The sequence below is a fragment of the Cottoperca gobio genome, chromosome 21 (genome assembly GCF_900634415.1).
Source record: "Cottoperca gobio chromosome 21, fCotGob3.1, whole genome shotgun sequence".
In the NCBI taxonomy this organism is placed as follows: domain Eukaryota; kingdom Metazoa; phylum Chordata; class Actinopteri; order Perciformes; family Bovichtidae; genus Cottoperca; species Cottoperca gobio.
Window position 1 is genome coordinate 16,196,746 of NC_041375.1, and position 18,833 is coordinate 16,215,578.

The following is an 18,833-nucleotide window of genomic DNA, read 5'->3' on the forward strand; positions in this document are numbered from 1 at the left end:
GTTTCTCCAAAAGTGAAAGCAAGGAATGGATTCTATTCTTGCCTCTTACACAGATGGGGTGTTAAACATTGATAGGGCTGATGCAGGGAAAAAGGGAGAGGGAGAGACAGAGAGAGAGACAACTTTCCTCTCCTTTAGTTTTGATTTGATTACTCTCCAGCATCCCATTTTGTTGAGTTGTTGACATCTGTTAAAATGCAGCAACTGCATTATGGCAAGGATTCAGAACCTGACATGCATTCATGTTCAAACATTTACAAGTACAATCCAGCATGTGAGTAGTTGGACAGTGAGATATTTTTTCAGGTAAAGTGTCGACTTTAATCTTTACTTTAGCGTACACCTACATCAGACAAACCATGTAGGAACTGTAGCCCTTTTAATGCATTGTCCCCCGATTTTAAGGGACTACAAAAATGGGTAACTAAACCAATAACTAAGTGATTCTAGAACTCAGACATCAGACCTTGCTTATTTAGATGGGTTTTATCTTTGGTCTGGTCATCAAAAATTAAAAGAGTGTTGATTTTACGTTATTTAAATAGTAAAATCAAGAACATTCCTCAAGATGCTCTGGCGGTGCATTTAGGCTGTTTGATCTGCTGCATGGTCCTACATTGTGTGACCATGTATAAGTAAAGTGACAATTCCTACATTGCTCAACCATTATGGATGTGAAAACCCCAGACACACTCTTGAAAGTCAGACTTTTAATCTCATATTAAATGTTTCATTTAAAAATCTAATGTGATTGAGTACAGCCAAAACAACGAAAAATGTTTTAGCTCAATAGTTTTTGTACGAACTGTACATGCACAAACACACATTCAGTAAGGGCAGACTCTTTAAAACACACACAACTTTCACGTCTCATCTATATGTGGAACTGTGCATTGCATTGGCAGATTTCTACTTCCATTGTACGAATGTAACCTCTTACCATGACTTCTGTCTGTCTGACACACTCACTTCTCAGCAGATTTGCAGACCACAGAGGCATCCTGTGCTCTTGCAGAACCACAGATGTCTTGATTGAGTCATCACGGTGTTGCTTACAGAGTAACATTTCAAATCTTACACACATTTTGCGTACTTAGCTGCTCCCTTAGACATGCTATGCTTTGACTTCTTCCTATAAAAGACATAGTATCAAGCTGCCTGGTATGGTGATACATAAAAAGGAATCTGTCATTCACAGTATGTTGCTTTGTAGGTGTAAAGCCACAAAGTTGATATCCTGTCTAGCTCAACTGTCCATTACAGGCAGTAAGAAGCTGGTGATTATGCAAAGAAGTCTTAGCTGCAAAATGAAAAGTGCCTACTTAATCATGATGAATACATTTCATTAATTCATAAAGGCAAAATTATTCCCAGCTGCACAGAGAGTAAAACATTTAAACTACTTTTTTTATGGAACATTATCAACAGATTTATTTAAACAAGAATTATTGAACTTGGAATAAAAAAATATAAAAAATACTGCAAGTACAGTGCAATTTTTTTGACTTATAAAACATATCTGTGCATTTTTTTTCTCTCTTCTCCTCTGGTCTATGAGGTTCAGTTTTCTGCACTAGGTTTGGTGTTCAGAGGGTATTGCTCAGCCCACAGAGTTTGGCCCGACTTATTTTCTCCTGAGACCTTGCTCCGGCATATCTTCAGCACCAGTAGCAATATGACCAACAGTGAGCAGATGACAGTAGCTATGAGGATCCCCATCCAGATATACGACTTGCATTCTGGCTTAGAGACGGCTCCAACATCTCCTGCAAAGAAAAAGGCAAAGAAACACTTTACTTGCATCCAAATAATGCAGGATATTCAAGCACTGGTATTTGCTGAGTGATACTGTTACTCACATTAACATTTTTCTTACCTTCTGCATCGACATTAACAGTCAAATATCCTGACTTTTCCACTGCAACCTTCCTCCACCCATGAGAAAGAGATAGGAGCCACTCTTCCACCTCACAGAAATACAGGCCACTCTCTTCAGGACTTGTCTTTAAGACTGTGAGGCTGAATTGGTTGGGCAAAGGGTGGTGAAATCTTAGCTTATCACCCTTCCCAAATCTATCTTGTAGGGTGGAGTTGCGGTAAGCTGTGAATATAGGGCGTTGTTTAGTTTCTGACTCCTTCTGCCAAAACCACGTCACCTGGAGCTGAGATTCACTGCTGGATTGTTTGGTGATATGACAGGGAATTGTGAAATCCTGGGTTCTGCTCATATTCAACTCCACTTCTTCCTTCACAATGAACAGGTTTTTTTCTGTGAAACATGACACATTTATAGTTCACATTTTAGTCAACTTTAGTTTCACCAGGCAACCAAATCAATGGCTCTTAAAATGTAATTCCTAGGTACACGGACAAACAGGGGAGAAGTCAGGGAAAGGGCAGAAACAGCAAACACAACCAAATGAATCTGTAATACTAAGTAGAGAGCAGAGACATAAAACCACCAACACCACTGAGCAAAACATGACGGCAGCATTGGAGAAGTGGTTATTTTTCTCAGAAACAGAACAGCACATGTGCGGTTTGTACAGCAGAATGCATGCACGCACGCAGACAAACAAACTCACCATCATATGATTTTGGAATGGAATATTGACTGCAAGTTTTAAGGTAATAGTTCAACATTTTTGCAAATATGACCCTTTCTTCTCACCATGGCCAAAAAGGGTATTTCCAAACTATTCCTTTTAACAACCCATGCAAACAAACAGCGACATTTTAAAAGCTGTCTACACAGTGATTAATAATATGAGATCATACCGGCAACGTGTACAGTCAGTGTGATGGGGCCAGCTCTACCAGAAGCCTTTTGCTGCCAGTGACCTTCATTATCCAGCTGATATTGCTCCACCTGGCACTGGTAGGTCCCATTATCACCCTCATGGGCCCTCTGAATTCCCAGATAGACGCTGCTCTGAGTGGGTCTGGTGAGATGAAGCCGCCCCTGCAGGCCTCTGAGCTCCTGGTTTTCTGGGTAACTTAGCAGGCCCGTGTGATCAAGCTCCACCAGGGCATTTCGGATAGAAGAACCGTGTCCAGTGTAAAGCCAAGTGACTTTGTAGAAAAAAGAAGGACCGGACGCACCTGAGATGATACAATTGAGCTCCACCTCGTCTCCCTCCCTGGCAGTCAACGGCTGCTCGTTCTTGTCTAAACTAAGGTCATTGGCTGGAGAATGAAAGTGAGCAGAAAAACGAAAAAAGAAGAAAGAAAACTTAGTCTATTGAGAACTTAATTTACAAATGATTTTTGTCCCTAAAAAGAAAGTTTTTAAATATATAAGTAAATAAGATAAACAGTTTTAACATTGGCAGAACATAGTGTGTTCCTGTAGGGCCTCATTGCTCATAGCAAGAAGCTTGTTGAGAGAATGGGTATTCAGGGCCTTTTAACATTGTTTGGGCTTTATGTTGTACAGTGAGCTGATTAACACAAACTTACCAGGCTCAATAACTGTTAGATCTGTGGTTTTGGACACTAGTGCGAGGTGATACCAGTCACCATGAGGATCTTGTAGCCACTCCACCACCTCACACACGTATGAGCCATTGTCTGAGATCCGAGCTTGCCGAATAGTCAACTCAAAACTGGGGCCCTCAGTGCGCTTCACGCTGATTCGCTGTCTTTGGCTCAGCTGTACCTGGGGTCCGAATGTCACTAGGGCATCCCGATCAGAGCTCACAATGGTCAAATTTTCTGCCTGTTGCTGGAGGAGCCAGGTGACAGCATAGTGAGAGGAAGTAGAGGGTTTTGAGATAACTGAGCATTTTATTTCTATGTCACTGTTGACATTTCTTGTCAAGGCAGGGGTGGGGGTCAGATCAAGCTTGCTCTCTAGGAGAGGGAGAAAAATGTAAGTCACATGTGGTTAGAGAAATGGAATGCACGATGCAGCTTTCATCCAAAAAAGGTCCATATTGCCTTAATAAACCTCAGCAGTACCTGGGTTCTGCACCCGAACAGCTAGCGGGTTGGATGGAGGCAGCCCTTTGTATACATTCTCCAGGAAGACAGACACCCTACACTCGTAGCTTCCCGCCTCCCTGTGGCTCGCACCGTTGATAAGCAGATAGTGAATGACTTCATTCTGTGTGTTCACTACTTTCAGCTGGTAGCGGTGCTGGTCTCCAGACCAGCTGATGGCACCATTAGAGTACAGTGTCAGGATATTGTCTATGGTTGAGCTATCACGCTGCAGGCTCCAAGTCAGTGTTATTGGTACACGTGGACCTTTGACCCGGCACATCAACTCTACATTTTCTCCCACAGTCACTATGGTGTTGCGACTTATCAGATTCACTGTCACAAACGAATCTGTGACACAAATCCAGTGGAGAAGAAGAAAACACAAGTTGGTGATCATAAAGTCATCATGCAATCATGAGTGTTCAAAGTAAAAGAGAGACGTGAGTAAATGACATTTACAATGTACTGTCTGTCTTCTTACAGTTACTCTTATTCCCACAACATTTCTCAATATCACACAACAATAAAATCTATATTATATGCAAATACAGTATATGCAGCGAGGCACTCTAAAGCTTATACTCAGCAAATGCATGTTGACAAAACTAGAGCCCTGGAAGTGAACTCTGTTATATCCTACAGCACAAACGTGTTGGACAGAACAAAAAACATCCTGAAGATTTTGTTTTTTCTAAGATTGTTACTCGTACTTGTTTTTCTTATTAAAATCCCAAACTATTGTGTCATGGCAATGTGTTGTGTGCAAAATTAAAATGTTGACCTGAGGTGGCACAACAGGGGAGACCATGCAGTGCTAAAAGCGAAAGTGTTCTGTGGAGCATGAATGTGCTCAGTAAGTTTCTTCCAATTAGATCTGATATTTCTTGCATGCAATGGAAATGTTTGCCTGATGGTAATACTGCAAGAAAGATTAGAGGGGTCATCAAAACATTAGGAGAACTCTTCTGCGAAACATCAATATCCATCCTAAATTTCATGGCAGTACAAGGATGTACAGACTGAGCGACATCCTTAGCTTGGCCAATATTTTGGCAAGTGTTTTCCAATAGCAGTTTCTGATATGTTAAAAATCACTGCTGATGTTTTTTAGTGAGTAATCAGACCATATATGTGATAAGAGGAACCTGCTGTGTCAATATGCAGATGGAGTCACATCTTACATGTAGGAGCCACTGTCACAGTAGCAGTCTGTGACTGGCTGTTGGTCTTTCTGTTGACTTTCCATTCAGACACAGCACACTGGTAGTCTCCTGAATCAGAAGGTGCGACCTCCTCGAGCTCCAGGGTGAAGGTATTAGTCGCTGGACGCGTTGCCTTTACTTCGCGACTCATGAACTCACTCGCTTTCTCCACAACACCCTCCTGACTTAGACTGATGACATTGGTGAACATGGCCGTTGATGAGGATTCTGATTTGCGTTGCCAGGTGACGGAGAGCTGACCGTTGACCCCATGCACTTTACAGGTGAGCTTCAGCCCGTAACCTTCGTTGACACCCACAGTGTTTTGCATTTCGACTGAGAGCCCACTTTCTGTGACAAGGTAAATGACAGATTAGTGTGTTTGAGAAGCAAGAAAACATAGTAACTAAAAAATATAATTAATTATCCTATTAATAGCAATATATCTTCAAAAATGTTCCAAGCCTCCATTACAAAAGACAAAATGAAGAAGATAAAACTTAAAATCCAGGATTAATCATGCAAGTAATAAAATGAAACCCTGAATAAATATGTGTGTGTGTGTGTGTGTGTGTGTCTCAGTCAGGGCTCACTTGCTGACTGACCTGTGGCTGAGATGCTGATCAGCTGGGAGCTGGAGTCCTGCGCTGCTCCCTGTGTAAAGGCACCATCCAGACCTCTGTCCTCAAGCCATGCTCTACAGATATACTCTCCTTGATCCTCGGTTCTGACGGGCTGCAATATGAGACGGTAAACTCTGTTCCCTATACGGGCTGCCCTGAGCTCTCCTTCTTTCACTCTCCCACTGTACTCTGGCCCCACAGACTGAATGCCTGTAGGGCCAATGCGGAGCAACTCAACACTTCCCTTGAGCCAGGCTACAGAGAAGAACCTTTCCCCCAGGTTCTGCGTGTCTACGTTGCAGGATAGTGACAACTCTTGCCCCTCCTGCAGAGTTGCAGACTGTGCGGAAATTCTCACCACCAGAGACGACGTGTCTGGCAACACTTCTATTCGAAGAAAAAAATAAGCACAGTGAGACAATCACAGATACACACATCCTGTCAAACGCCACATTGACTGCTTAGATGAAGAGCAACAGAGAATGTGACAAGTCAAATCAAGATGTGCTGTTAAGATTAAATCAATTAAATGATTGGTGCTTCTAACCTCTGGCTGTGACATACAGGGTAGTTTCCTCTGTATTCTTCTGCGTGATAGTGTACCAGGAGCGGTCAGGATCTTGGATCCACTCCTGAGCCTGACAGTAGATTCTGCCTTGATCTGACAGCTCCAGCTGAGCCATGTTTAGCTTGTACGTGGCCTCTCCCATTTTATCTAACCTTATGAGTCCAGCTTGATAACGCCCTTCAAACCCCGGGCCTGGGCTCAGTGTGAAATCTCTATCCAGAGAAATGATAGGCTGAGCGTTGTCCTCGTCATCTTTACGGAGATACCAGGCAAGAGACAGATGGGTGTGTTGGACGGTGTTGCAGGAGGCCTGGCATGTTAAAGTGAGAGCATCACCCTCATTATAGCTCAGTGAGGTGGAGGAGGCAGATGATGAAACACTGAGGGAGTTGTCAATCACTATGGCACCACATCAGAAACAGAGACAAAGACATGAAAGTCTTACATTATTGCCATCTTATAATACAGCGATGCAGTTACATTAAGTAAGTCTTGAAAGTGGAAATAATTACCTTTCACTGTTGTCTTAGCGTTATAGGTTCCTACATAATTACGCTCTGGGTTGATTACAGAACATTCATATTCTCCTTCATCACCTTTCTCCAGGCTTTGCATCTCAAAGAAGACTGAGTTTGGAGTCACATGTGTCAGAGTAATTTCCTTGTTCTTCACACGGTCTGCATACACAGAATAGCCGAACCTTTGGTCTTTAGTGCTGATGATGTTGATCTCAAATGTTGGCTGTGCAGGCTTCTTAACACGGAATTCAATTTCTTTTTTAATGCTTTCAATGGCGAAGCCACTCACATTGCAGGAGATGGAGAGCGGAGAGCCTACCATACGATACAGAGGCCCAGCCTGTGCTTCAGTGTGCACTCTGGCCTCTCCTGTGTGACGCATAGACAAAACACAGATGTTGAAGTCAGTTACTGCAACTTACAGTGTCAGTCATGTTTTACAAGGGTGCAACACTCCAGCGTCTAACCTTTTGTAATTCACTTTTTATTGCTTTTCAAAAGAGGCAACATCACACAGAACTTCTTAAAAGAAAACAATATGAATAATAAAACAACTAAAAAATAAAAATAATGAAAGCATTGGCATTGGCATTACCTATCATATCACCATCACATGTTAAGTATAATTCTCACTCCTACATCATGATGATAGTAACAACCAGGACAAGTATTACTGAACATATAGCTGCTGTTCACACATCGATCAGTAAAGACATAAAGGGCAAACGTAACATTACATTTCTACCTTTCACATCTAAATGAGTATGACCCTCCCGCAAATAGATTAATAACACCTTAAAAGGCAAATATCATCCTCATATAGTTATCGTTCATATGTTATAATGTACGGAACATACTGGGCAAGAATTGCTGTTACCCAACTCATTTCTATCATTCACATACAGTGGCAATGTTTGCCCCCCTTACTGCCACCATCACAACCTCATTTAACTCATTACTAGCAGACAAACTGTTATCCATCCTGGACAACGCCCACCACCCTCTGCACAGCACATTCACCACTGTCCCTGTCCTGCTCCACAGACAGCCTCAAGAACTTTTTTGTCCCTCTGGCCATAAGACTGTACAACACCTCTTGGTGATGGCCGGGGGATTCAGTTTCAGATTCAGATACAATTCAATTCAAACCATAACAGGCTTTACTTTCACTTATTTATAACAGTTTTAGTGTATTTATAACAGTCTTATCACTTAATTTTTTGGGTAAGATGGGTAATGTTGTATGTCATGTCTTTTAAGCTACTGGATGCCTTAATTTCCCTCGGGATTAATAAAGTGTCTGTCTGTCTGTCTGTCTGTCTGTCTGTCTGTCTGTCTATCTGTCTGTCTATCTATCTATCTAGTATTGCATGGAAGTGTAAAGAAATATAAACTCTTTACAGTATGTAGTGTCAAATATGCATTAATTACAAGTATCGACAATGCCTGCAATTAGTGGAAGAAAAAAAAAATTCATCCAAAAGAAAGGAATTATTTAATTCATGAAAATTTGACATGTTTGCCTATACCAATTAAATTGTTATTTGGAAAGAAATACATAATGCCATAGGCTAATTATAAATCATGAATTATTAATAAAAGCAATTTTATGAAATTATAAAAATAAGTAACCAAAAACATAGTGAGTATTTTAGATTCAAAAGAAAGATGTAGCCTAATAACTATGTTTCATTTCAAATACACTCAACGCCAAATTGAATGGCTCCACTTCCTAACTCCTTACTTTAAAATGACTACCTTTTTTTAAAACAAAAAGGTAGTAGGCTATTCATATTCTACCATATTTTAACTCACCTGACTACAACCCAACAGCAGGAATTCAATGTGCTACTTACCGCATTGCAGAAGTAGTCCCAAAGAAAAGAGCAGATAATTGGCCCTCGAACAAGATTGCAGGGAACTCTTCATCCTGAATCTACTCCAGAAGGTACAGTGTTCACACCTTACCAAGCCCCCAGTCAGTCTCTCTGCGTGACAATACGAGTGTGACTGTGCTCTTACAGCGCTTAATGCACATTAAAAGTGGTTAATGCTTCCTGTAGGCATACTAAGAGGAAGTCTGAAACAGTTTCTGCACACAATTGCGTTGTACAATGTAATTGCAAAACTATTATCATTGCCATTTATAGCCTACTTATTCACTATCCCACTCTCATTCAACTGCATGTGATGTGTTGAAAAAAAAGAAAAAAAAAGAAAAAGACGGACCCACGTTGTTCCGTCCTTGATCTACACTATTTGATTTGGGTCAGACACACATCGGAATGCTGTCCTCGTTGGGGCTCATGTAGGCTACATCACATGGTTTGACACCATCATCAAATGTAGTAATAAATGCACAAAAAAATACAGCTTTAACAGACTGAGACAAAGCACGGTGAGCGCTCATTTTACCTCAGCCATACCTGAAATAAAGTGAAATATTGTGACGCTCTCTGCTCCAGGCAGGTGATGCACTTTATCCGCCTCTTCAAACATCCATGTTTTGAAGTTTTTGCACTTACAAGGAGCTACAATAACCATTTTATCGACATTTATTTCAGAATAAAATGACTTCCGGTTTTCAATAATTCGATTAATCATTTACGTAATTAACATTATAATAATCCGATCATACATCAACCTAGTGGCAGGAAACAGCGTTGCTAGGAAACAGCCTGGGTTCAAGTTTGATGAATTTCGGCAAACATTTAAACATGAACTCGTTCAGATTGTGTTTGAACTGGTAGACCAATGAGGCAATAGTGCCACTTAGTGGAGAAGATGAGAGCATACATTTCTGCTGCAGAGCTGTCTGTCAAATTCACATTTCAGCATCTAGCCTGAGCTATTGCTTTGATTGTGTAAATAAATAATGGCACATTTGATGTAGGCAGCAGCACATATAAAGGCTGAGAGGTATTGAAGACAGATACAGAACTATTTGAAAAAAGAAAGAAATAAAAAGTAGGATATTATAGGCATTAAAAATATATAGGCCTATACAAAATATACATTATATAAGCTAACTACCTATAATACCAGTGCATTTCATTGTAAAAATATTTGTGCAGAAGTCATTTAGAAATCCAGTATGGCAGCCATTACATTACAGGTCTGGTCTTTTAGCAGACACTCGTATCCAGAGCGACTTACAGTGAATTAACTTGAGCAGTGGTTTTCAACTTTTTTTGGGCCAGCGCCCCCCCTATCCATTATCCAGGTCCCTTACCACCCCCCCATCAAATTAAATGTAGGCTTCCTGTTTGTCTCCCCTGCATTCTAATGTTGATTATTATTCTAATTATTATTCTTTGTATTTATAATTTATATTACATATTGATTATATTAATTTAGTATTTAAATTCTTATAATATTATTTTTATTATTAGGCTGCTATATTATGTTATTATAAAAACTCAAATTCTCTGAGATTGAAGTTACATAATAAAATTTCAAAATAATAATAAATATCATATTATTAAACAAATGTTTTGTTGTTTTTACTTTAAATTGCCCTGATACACCATGTACCCAGGGAGCAAACAAAGACATTTTATTCAGGAGTGTTAAACAAATGCAACGTTAAGAACATTCAAACTTTAATCTGTGTCACAGACTGCAGCCAATCAGAGACAGGGTCAGACATTCAAACTGTAACCGGTGTTAAACACAGCAGCCTCAGAAGAAATGTGAAACAATTTGCACTGTTACGTGATCCAACAATAAACGAGCACAAAGAAACAAGTCTGAGGCGCTGCCCCCCACCCCCTCCAACGGGACCCCGTGTTTTATTTTATATAAATATATAGCGCCAAATGTGCTCTTTTATTAAATAAACCAAACGCTTATGTTATTTATCTAAATTATGTGCACGTTTCCGTGTTTACTGCGTTGCTTTGCGCATTCACATTCTCTCCGTTTCGCGAACAAACGAGAGAGGAAAGGAGAGGAGAGAACTACAAAGTGCAAAAAAGTAAAACATTCAACACATTAATTATAAATGGAGCGACGTCGACACCAATGTTCAGAAACTCAGGCGAAAATATTCGCGTTTTTTAAACACACAGCCTGAATCAGCAGCAGTGATGCAGATGTTAGCTCTGCTGATGTTAGCTCTACTGATGTTAGCTCTGCTATAACGTTAGCTCTGCTGGTGTTAGCTCTGCAGGTGTTAGCTCTGGTGGTGTTAGCTCTGCAGGTGTTAACTCTGGTGGTGTTAGCTCTGCTATAACGTTAGCTCTGCTGGTGTTAGCTCTGGTGGTGTTAGCTCTGCAGGTGTTAGCTCTACTGATATTAGCTCTGCTACTACGAGCAGCCAGAGTGCAGCTCGTCCGCTGCTGGTCCAAGTCCCGACCAGAGCGTAGTATTCTAACATTAATTCAGATTAGTTTTATTTATGGTGTATCTTTGGAATAACATTAATGCTTTCGAGGGGGACGGCGCTTGTTTTTGTTTTTCAAGCAGCACTTTATCGCTCAGCAAAATAAAAATAAAAGTCTTAAAACACACAATGTTAACTTTATTCTAACGCACTCGACTCGTCCTTTGAGCTCGTGCAGTTTCAAGCTGTAACGCAGCTCGAGAGCCTTTTTCATGACCGCAAGCGCGTCCACACAAACACTGGCCTTTTACTTCCACAAAGAAATAATCGTTCGTCCATTTCTCCTGGAACATTCCGCATCCACCTTTCTCTTTGTTACACTCGCCATGATGTGTTCACTGATGTCAATGACAGTCTAATATTGAAACTTTTGACATGACGTGACCACGTGATGACACGTTCCGCTCGTGTTGTGTACAAGGACCCTGACTTTGGCCAGGAAAAATAGTCCCCGACGTTCTCTGAACGCCCCCTAGGGGGGGGCGCTGTCGCCCCCGTTGAGAACCCCTGAACTAGAGGGACATTCCCCTGGAGCAACTCAGGGTTAAGTACCTTGCTCAGGGGCACAATGGTGGCAGCCCAGGTGTTGAACTGTATTTGGAAGCCGTACCACTATACCACTAGGCCATCACCGCCCCAATCACCACCCATAATGTGTGAACTATTTATAAAAAAAAGAGAACAAGAAAACAACGCAGAAAAAGCAAGAGAGGTTAAAAGACACTAAGAGCTGGTTGAAGTGAAGCAGACAGTCATGAAGTAAACACTAAAGGGAACACGCTATAGGTTATGGCAGGGATTTAAGACTGGTTAATGGAAACAAAAAATGTGAAGAGACTTTAACAGTTATGGGGCAGAAATCCTCAGTCAGTGCTGTGCTCATTTTATGCATCTGTTAAAATATTTAGGGAAGAACTTTCTTTCCTAGTCATCTCGACTGCCAGTTACACGGCAATTAGCTGGGATATGTCGACAGTTCTCAAAGTTTGACATAATATGAATTGCTAATCTTAAGAAGGCTACAGAGTGACGTTGCTATCGCCGTTCCAACCGTTGCTACGCAGTAGAAGCTAACACACTATTTTTTCTTAGTGGAAGCAATGCAATCATTAATAAATCCATGAAACAATTTTTATCAACATGTTGTGTCAAATTGAGAAATGAACCCCGACAGGGTGAACAGGATCCTTACGCGAAGTAGCCCGCTGCACATTATCCCTTACATAATAAATACAATATACATGATTCTACATTAAAGGATATTACCTTGTATTATAGACATATACAATATATGATATAATAGATCTGCATGCAATAAACACACAGTCTTTTCCAGTTCCGACAAAGACTGTTTATAGTCATCTGTGGGGGAGACAGATATCCAGCTCCCCCCCTGTCTGCAAACCAGCCACCTCGATGCAGCTCGCTGGGCAGGTGGCCTATTGTAATTATAACCTATAATAAAATCATTTCCAATAAAGATGGCGATGGAAAATAATACCATCATATATCATATAAAATTAAAATAGAACAATAACCATATACTATTACTAAATAAGTGATACAAAAAGATGGTTATATGTTCCTACTTTTTAAACTACTACTTCCATAGCAATATTTAAAATGTATGTAATTAATTATATATGGTTGTAGAAAGTAATTGAGAAATAAATCTCCTACAAAACGTCCCACTATTCTCTAATCTTTGTTTTAAACTCTTTAGGCGTCAAAAAACTTTTAAAATAGGACAATCTGAGAATATGACTGTATCGCTAACAACTAATACACATATGCAATGGGGTCACTAGCAGACACGGCACCACTTTAAAGGGTCAACATTAGAGCGTATAGGAGCCTCGCTCAGGAAAACCTCTTTGTGGTGAGGAGAGAAGAGTAAAAGCTGCTCTTTGACTTTCCCCACCCAGTTTGGGGATCATAATGGGTCACACTTAGATGTATGAATGACGGAGTGATGTGTGACAAATAAACGGTCAACTCATGTCGATAGCACATTTATAGAAACAGCAACAGCAGCGTTTAAATTTTTTTATTTAAAATGTAACACTGCAATGACACTTTCATCCCATGCAGTTAAGATGCAGTTTTTGCAGTATATTCTGTATTTAGTGCAATCTGTTGGGGAGACCTTTCATCTGTGTATCTGAGGAAAATTGTGTAATTTAGGGGAAATTTACTCACAATTCACAAGAAGAGGAAGTGTCTAGAAACAAGCGTTGCGTACATTCATCACAGAACAGGAATAGGAAGTAAGAAGAGTACAGGAAAAAACAAATCCACAGCTCAAAGCGACATGACGGTTGCAAGCTAAACCACACGGGCCTTTTTTTTACTCGTGCAGGTGCAACTCAAGTAGCTGCGTGCTGTTCTACCGAGTTTCTGAGGGGCTCATGATGAGTGACTCACTGGAGAGGACTACAGAATGCCCCATGCCGCTTCTTGGAGATGTCTCCAGCCAAGAGGCGGAGAGAAATAGCCTGACAGGCTCAAGTGAGTTACGTTGGGAAGATGGGGGTCTACCTGTGGAGCTGCAGAGAGGGATGGAGACCCTACGAGTGAACAGAGAACTGACCGATGTGATACTCTGTGTTCAGGGACATGACTTCTCTTGTCATAGAGCCATACTCGCTGCTGCCAGTCAGTACTTCAGGTAAAATAAAACCTAGTATTGTCTAACTCCACTGTGATGACACTGCTGGTTTTACTGAATGCATGTATTATTTCTGTGTAGAGCTATGTTTTGCAGTGGTCTGAAGGAGAGTCACGAGGAGCGTGTGGAAATGAAAGGGTTGGACAGAGGGACGATGCACTCTCTCCTGGAGTATACCTACACCAGCAGTGCCCTCCTTACACACTCAAATGTTCAGAAAACACTAGAGGCTGCCAGTCAATTTCAGGTAAAATGACAATTACTTACAACAGAAGTTAAAGAAAATACTTTGATACGTTCGTTTTCTGATAATGACAGAGTTCTTTTAAAACGTCCCCCATTATGAGAAATTAGCAAAAGAGGGAAGTGAAAGTTGGTCTGTTGTTTACACTCAGGATCAGTTTTCCATACATGCACAAATTAACTCCACAGCTGTGACACAAAAAAAAAAGGGGGGGGGGGGGATTTCAGTTTTCAGTAAAATAAAAAAAAGCATTCTGGTAATACTCACTTCTTGCGGGTTATTTTAGGTTAGGATTTGGTTTATGATAAAGGTTCGATGTATAGATTAAGATTTAGGGTACAGTTTGGGGATATGCATTTAATAATAAACACTTTGTATAGTATTTTTCTATGGAGTTACAATGGGCTTATTGATAAAAACAAACACAGTAAACAGTAAACATGCTAAAAGGATCAGATTACAAGAAAAAAGGAGTATACAAATAAAAAACATTAAGACAATGTGGAGCATGAAAGAAAATGCTGTTTGTTAAGGGTTAGGTCATGAAAACGTTTTATGGCCCGTGTCACTTTATGGGTTTTCAAGACAATTTTCATATCATTTTTACTTTTGCAGACTTGTGAAATTCTAGTATCTTAAAAGTGATGCAGTCATGCCTCCGCTGGCCTTGTCTCTTGTAGTTCCTGCGTGTAGTGGATGCATGTGCTGGCTTTCTGAGCAAGTCTTTGCACCTAGAGAGTTGCATTGGGATCCTGAATCTGGCTGAAAACCATGCCCTGCCGGCCTTGAAGACCGTGGCTCAGGACTACATCACCACTCAGTTCTCCCAGGTAGTGCAGCAGCAGGACTTCCTGGAGCTGCCAGCAGAGTCGCTGGAGGCGATCCTGCAGAGGGACGACCTTGATGTGAAGTGCGAGGAGTGTGTTTTTGAAGCACTGATGCACTGGGTGAGAGCCCGCCAGGATGAACGTTATCCTTCACTGGCCATGCTGCTTTCATATGTGCGACTGCCATTGTTGGAGCCTGCTTACTTTGTAGAAAAAGTGGAGTCAGATGAACTGATTCGCCGCTGCAGTGAGGCTTTTCCTTTGCTGCAAGAGGCTCGCATCTATCACCTCTCCGGCAGGGAGGTCAGTACACAGAGAAGACCAAAAATATTTAATAAAATGCTGGTAGGCTATTTTTCGAAACATCACTTATCTACTATGCTACTCCTTTAAAATGTTCCATATTTTTTTGTTGAAACAATCATTTTGCAAAAATAATAACTGTTCTATTTCATTGTTTTTTAGTTTAATGTTCTCTGTACATGTTTAACATGTTTATAGGTGGTCTCTGAACGAACCAAACCCCGCGTGAAGCACTTTCTATCAGAGGTGTTCCTGATCATTGGAGGCTGCACTAAAGATGAACGCTTCATTTCCACCGTCACATGTTTGGACCCTCTCAGGCGCAGCAGGCTGGAGGTTGCCAAGATGCCAATCACAGAGATGGAGGATGAATCCCAAAACAGGAAATGGGTGGAGTTTGCGTGCATCACCTTCCGCAATGAAGTTTACATATCTGGTGAGAGAAGTTACATATTCAGGTTTTTTCTCATAGAAAGGCTTAGTGACTGTAATATGTGGAGGAGATTCCCTGCAGTGCAAATGAAAGTGAAATTGTTTTCAGCAACACGTACACTGTGAAAGTTCAGACTAGGTCATGGGGTTTTACATCAGAATGATGAGTGTGGGGTCCAATAGTGGTCCAATGTATTAGGATAAAAGTCTGTACAGCAGGTAACAGTTTTTTCTAACGCTCCTGTTGTTGCAGGAGGTAAAGAGACACAGAATGATGTTTGGAAATATAATGGCGCCCTGGACAAGTGGATCCAGATTGAGCACCTGACAACTGGCCGCTGGAGACACAAGATGGCAGCTCACGGGGGGAAGTTGTACGCACTGGGTGGATTTGATGGAGTTCAGAGACTCGATACCGTGGAGGCTTATGATCCCTTTCACAATCGCTGGGTAAAGGTAAACATACAAGAATTCTATAACAGTGGTGCTTTTGTTTAAAATGACACCAAATGTTCCTTTAGGCGGCTAGTATAAATATATTTCTAATCATTTATATGTTTTATAATAATTAATAATAATTAATATTTTATAATTCACATTTTATTACCAGCAGCTAATAATAATAATAATAATAATAATAATAATAATAATAATACATTTTATTTGGAGGCGCCTTTCAAGACACCCAAGGACACCTTACAAAATACAGGAGATGAGAGCTAGATAGTTGGTTCAGAATAACTTTGACATTCTTGTTGTTCAAGCTAACAGATGCTAATTGGCTAATTCTAGCAGTTGTTGAGCTTGCGAGCTGCAATAGGCAGGGGACATGTGATCGGCTGAAAACTCTGGAAAGTAACACTATAGATTAAATAGTGGCTTTAAATGCAAGTCTTATTGGGAACGTAACATTATAAAATAAAAGCAGACTTTTGAAAAAGGGTATTTTAAAATACAAATGTTTTAAGTCCTATAAAACTGAGCAGTTTTAATAATGTCATTTTCCCACACAATTAATGTGGGGGAAACACTTTGCTGCTCTATTATAACCATCAATTACTCAACTTTTATTCTGTGCACAAGGTGTTAAATACTGTACATCTGACGGTCCATAAAGTGTGCTGCTTTTTAAACCTCACTTCTTTGCCTGTGTGGTTGTGCTTGCAGGTGACATCTCTTGCAGTAGGTGTCAGCTCCTTTGCTGCTGCAAGCTTTGACAGATGGATCTATGTAATTGGTGGCGGGCCGAATGGAAAGTTGGCAGCTGACCATGTTCAGTGCTGGGAACCTGGGACAGACAGCTGGGATCTGCGCGCGCCCATTCCCATCGAAACCAAATGCACTAATGCAGTCACATTCAAGAATTGCATCTATATAGTTGGTAAGTTGGCAGTGATGGATGGTAACTAAGTACAGTTATTTGTGCTTTATGCAAGTCTTTTCATTTAAAGATTCTTTACACTTCTTCTACACTAATTCAGGGAAATATTGCCCTGTATACTCCACTACGTTTTTATTTGCTTGTAAAATATGATGCATTGTTATGTAATCATGAAATTAGTTTATCCAAAACTGTGAAATGCTAAATGCATTCATCATTAATAATAAACAATATGTGATAGTATAACATTCCTAGGGGACATTTTTGCCTTTGATATTAAAAATATATTTTGTTAATAGAACTTATATACTTTGGCCTAAATGGCATTTTCAATGCAGGATTTTTTGTCTGTAATGGAGTATTTTCATATTGATGTATCACTATCCTTACACTGGCTTTACATTTAGAATATGTGTATATGTGAGGGTGTCATCAGTAATATATGAAGAGCTTCTTTTCAAAATGGGATGATTACCATGTGGTGTTGTTTTTCAAGAATGTGGTTGTCTGTGTCTGGTATATTGTGTATGAAATTGATGTTCACAGATGTATGTATTTATTAACTTTATTATGATGTATCTGTCTGCTCCCAGGTGGTGCCATGCATGCCATGTACTGCTATTCACCCCTCTTGGACTCCTGGACTCTTGTGACCCGTCTAGGAGAGCGGGCGAGCTGTGCCATCGCTGCCTGTAACAACAAACTCTTCATCACTGGGGGACGGGATAACAAGAACCAAGTTATCTCCACGGTGATGTGCTGGGACGTTGGCCGAGGGGTGTTGACAGAGGAGTGTGTTTTGCCTATGGGTGTGTCGCACCACGGCAGTGTGACACTCATGAAGTCCTACACACACATACACAGAATAGCACCTGCTTCAGAGAGCCAATAACACAGACCTTTGTGAACGGACGTTGTTGTTGAGAGAATGGTTAAAAAGGAAAAGTCGGGGGAAGTGACCAAAAAGGAGATTTTCTTCGCATTATTATGTTTATTTATGTCAATGCATGCCCCTTTAAAATACTAGAATCACTATGTTTAACCTTTAACAGTGCAATGTTAAAAACTATGATGCAACATTAATAACAGATTGGTATACAGTATTAGAAATCTTTTAATACCAATAACATAAAAATTGCATAATGAAAAAGGTTTAAAATAAATGTATCCATATGAATAACTAAAAATATGTATATCAACACGAGGTGTTACTTTCATGAAGGAACCAAAGCCTTTCGCACCTGGTGTTTTTATTCACACACACACACACACACACACACACACACACACACACACACACACACACACACACACACACACACACACACACACACACACACAAAATAGCAACAAAATAAACAGTTTTATAATAGATGCTGTTTGTGACTATCTTCAAGTAAACGCTGCTCTCTAGTGGTAAGTAAATCAGTTTTTTCCAGGTAGGCCTAGGCTATTCCTTGAACTCCTGACATACTGTATATAGGGCATATACCCATACTACTATACTATTTAGTATTCCAGATTTTTTTTTTGTATGTCCCAATACATAGTTTGTTAAATGCAGTATGCAAACAATACCAGGATGTCCTACTGCATATGGTCGCAGTTTACAGTATGCAAAGTACGTACTTTGTAAGGCCACCTGCAGTACCTACTAAAAGTAAAGGTATGCGGATTTGAAACACAGACATAGGCTAAA

At 40.4% G+C, this 18,833-nt stretch overlaps 2 protein-coding genes across 3 annotated transcripts; one reads left to right on the plus strand and one right to left on the minus strand.

The window, feature by feature from the left end:
* Nucleotides 1-695: 695 nt before the first annotated feature.
* Nucleotides 696-8,904, minus strand: LOC115026043 (immunoglobulin superfamily member 2-like). Its single transcript, XM_029458605.1, has 10 exons — nucleotides 8,752-8,904; nucleotides 6,890-7,264; nucleotides 6,357-6,776; nucleotides 5,792-6,196; nucleotides 5,166-5,537; nucleotides 3,961-4,332; nucleotides 3,460-3,852; nucleotides 2,779-3,186; nucleotides 1,877-2,269; nucleotides 696-1,766 (listed from the first exon to the last, which is right to left on the minus strand). The coding sequence occupies exons 1-10, from the start codon at nucleotides 8,822-8,824 to the stop codon at nucleotides 1,561-1,563; spliced, it is 3,417 nt and encodes a 1,138-aa protein (XP_029314465.1). The 5' UTR covers nucleotides 8,825-8,904; the 3' UTR covers nucleotides 696-1,560.
* A 4,673-nt stretch (nucleotides 8,905-13,577) lies between these two features.
* On the plus strand, nucleotides 13,578-18,371 carry klhl6 (kelch-like family member 6). 2 transcript variants are annotated; one of them, XM_029459480.1, is made up of 7 exons: nucleotides 13,578-13,947; nucleotides 14,029-14,194; nucleotides 14,872-15,363; nucleotides 15,520-15,757; nucleotides 16,007-16,209; nucleotides 16,921-17,134; nucleotides 17,728-18,371. In XM_029459480.1, the coding sequence occupies exons 1-7, from the start codon at nucleotides 13,688-13,690 to the stop codon at nucleotides 18,024-18,026; spliced, it is 1,872 nt and encodes a 623-aa protein (XP_029315340.1). In that variant the 5' UTR covers nucleotides 13,578-13,687; the 3' UTR covers nucleotides 18,027-18,371. The 2 variants fall into 2 exon arrangements, with proteins under 2 accessions (XP_029315340.1, XP_029315341.1); XM_029459481.1 differs by having other exon boundaries at nucleotides 13,580-13,947; nucleotides 14,872-15,321.
* Nucleotides 18,372-18,833: the final 462 nt, after the last annotated feature.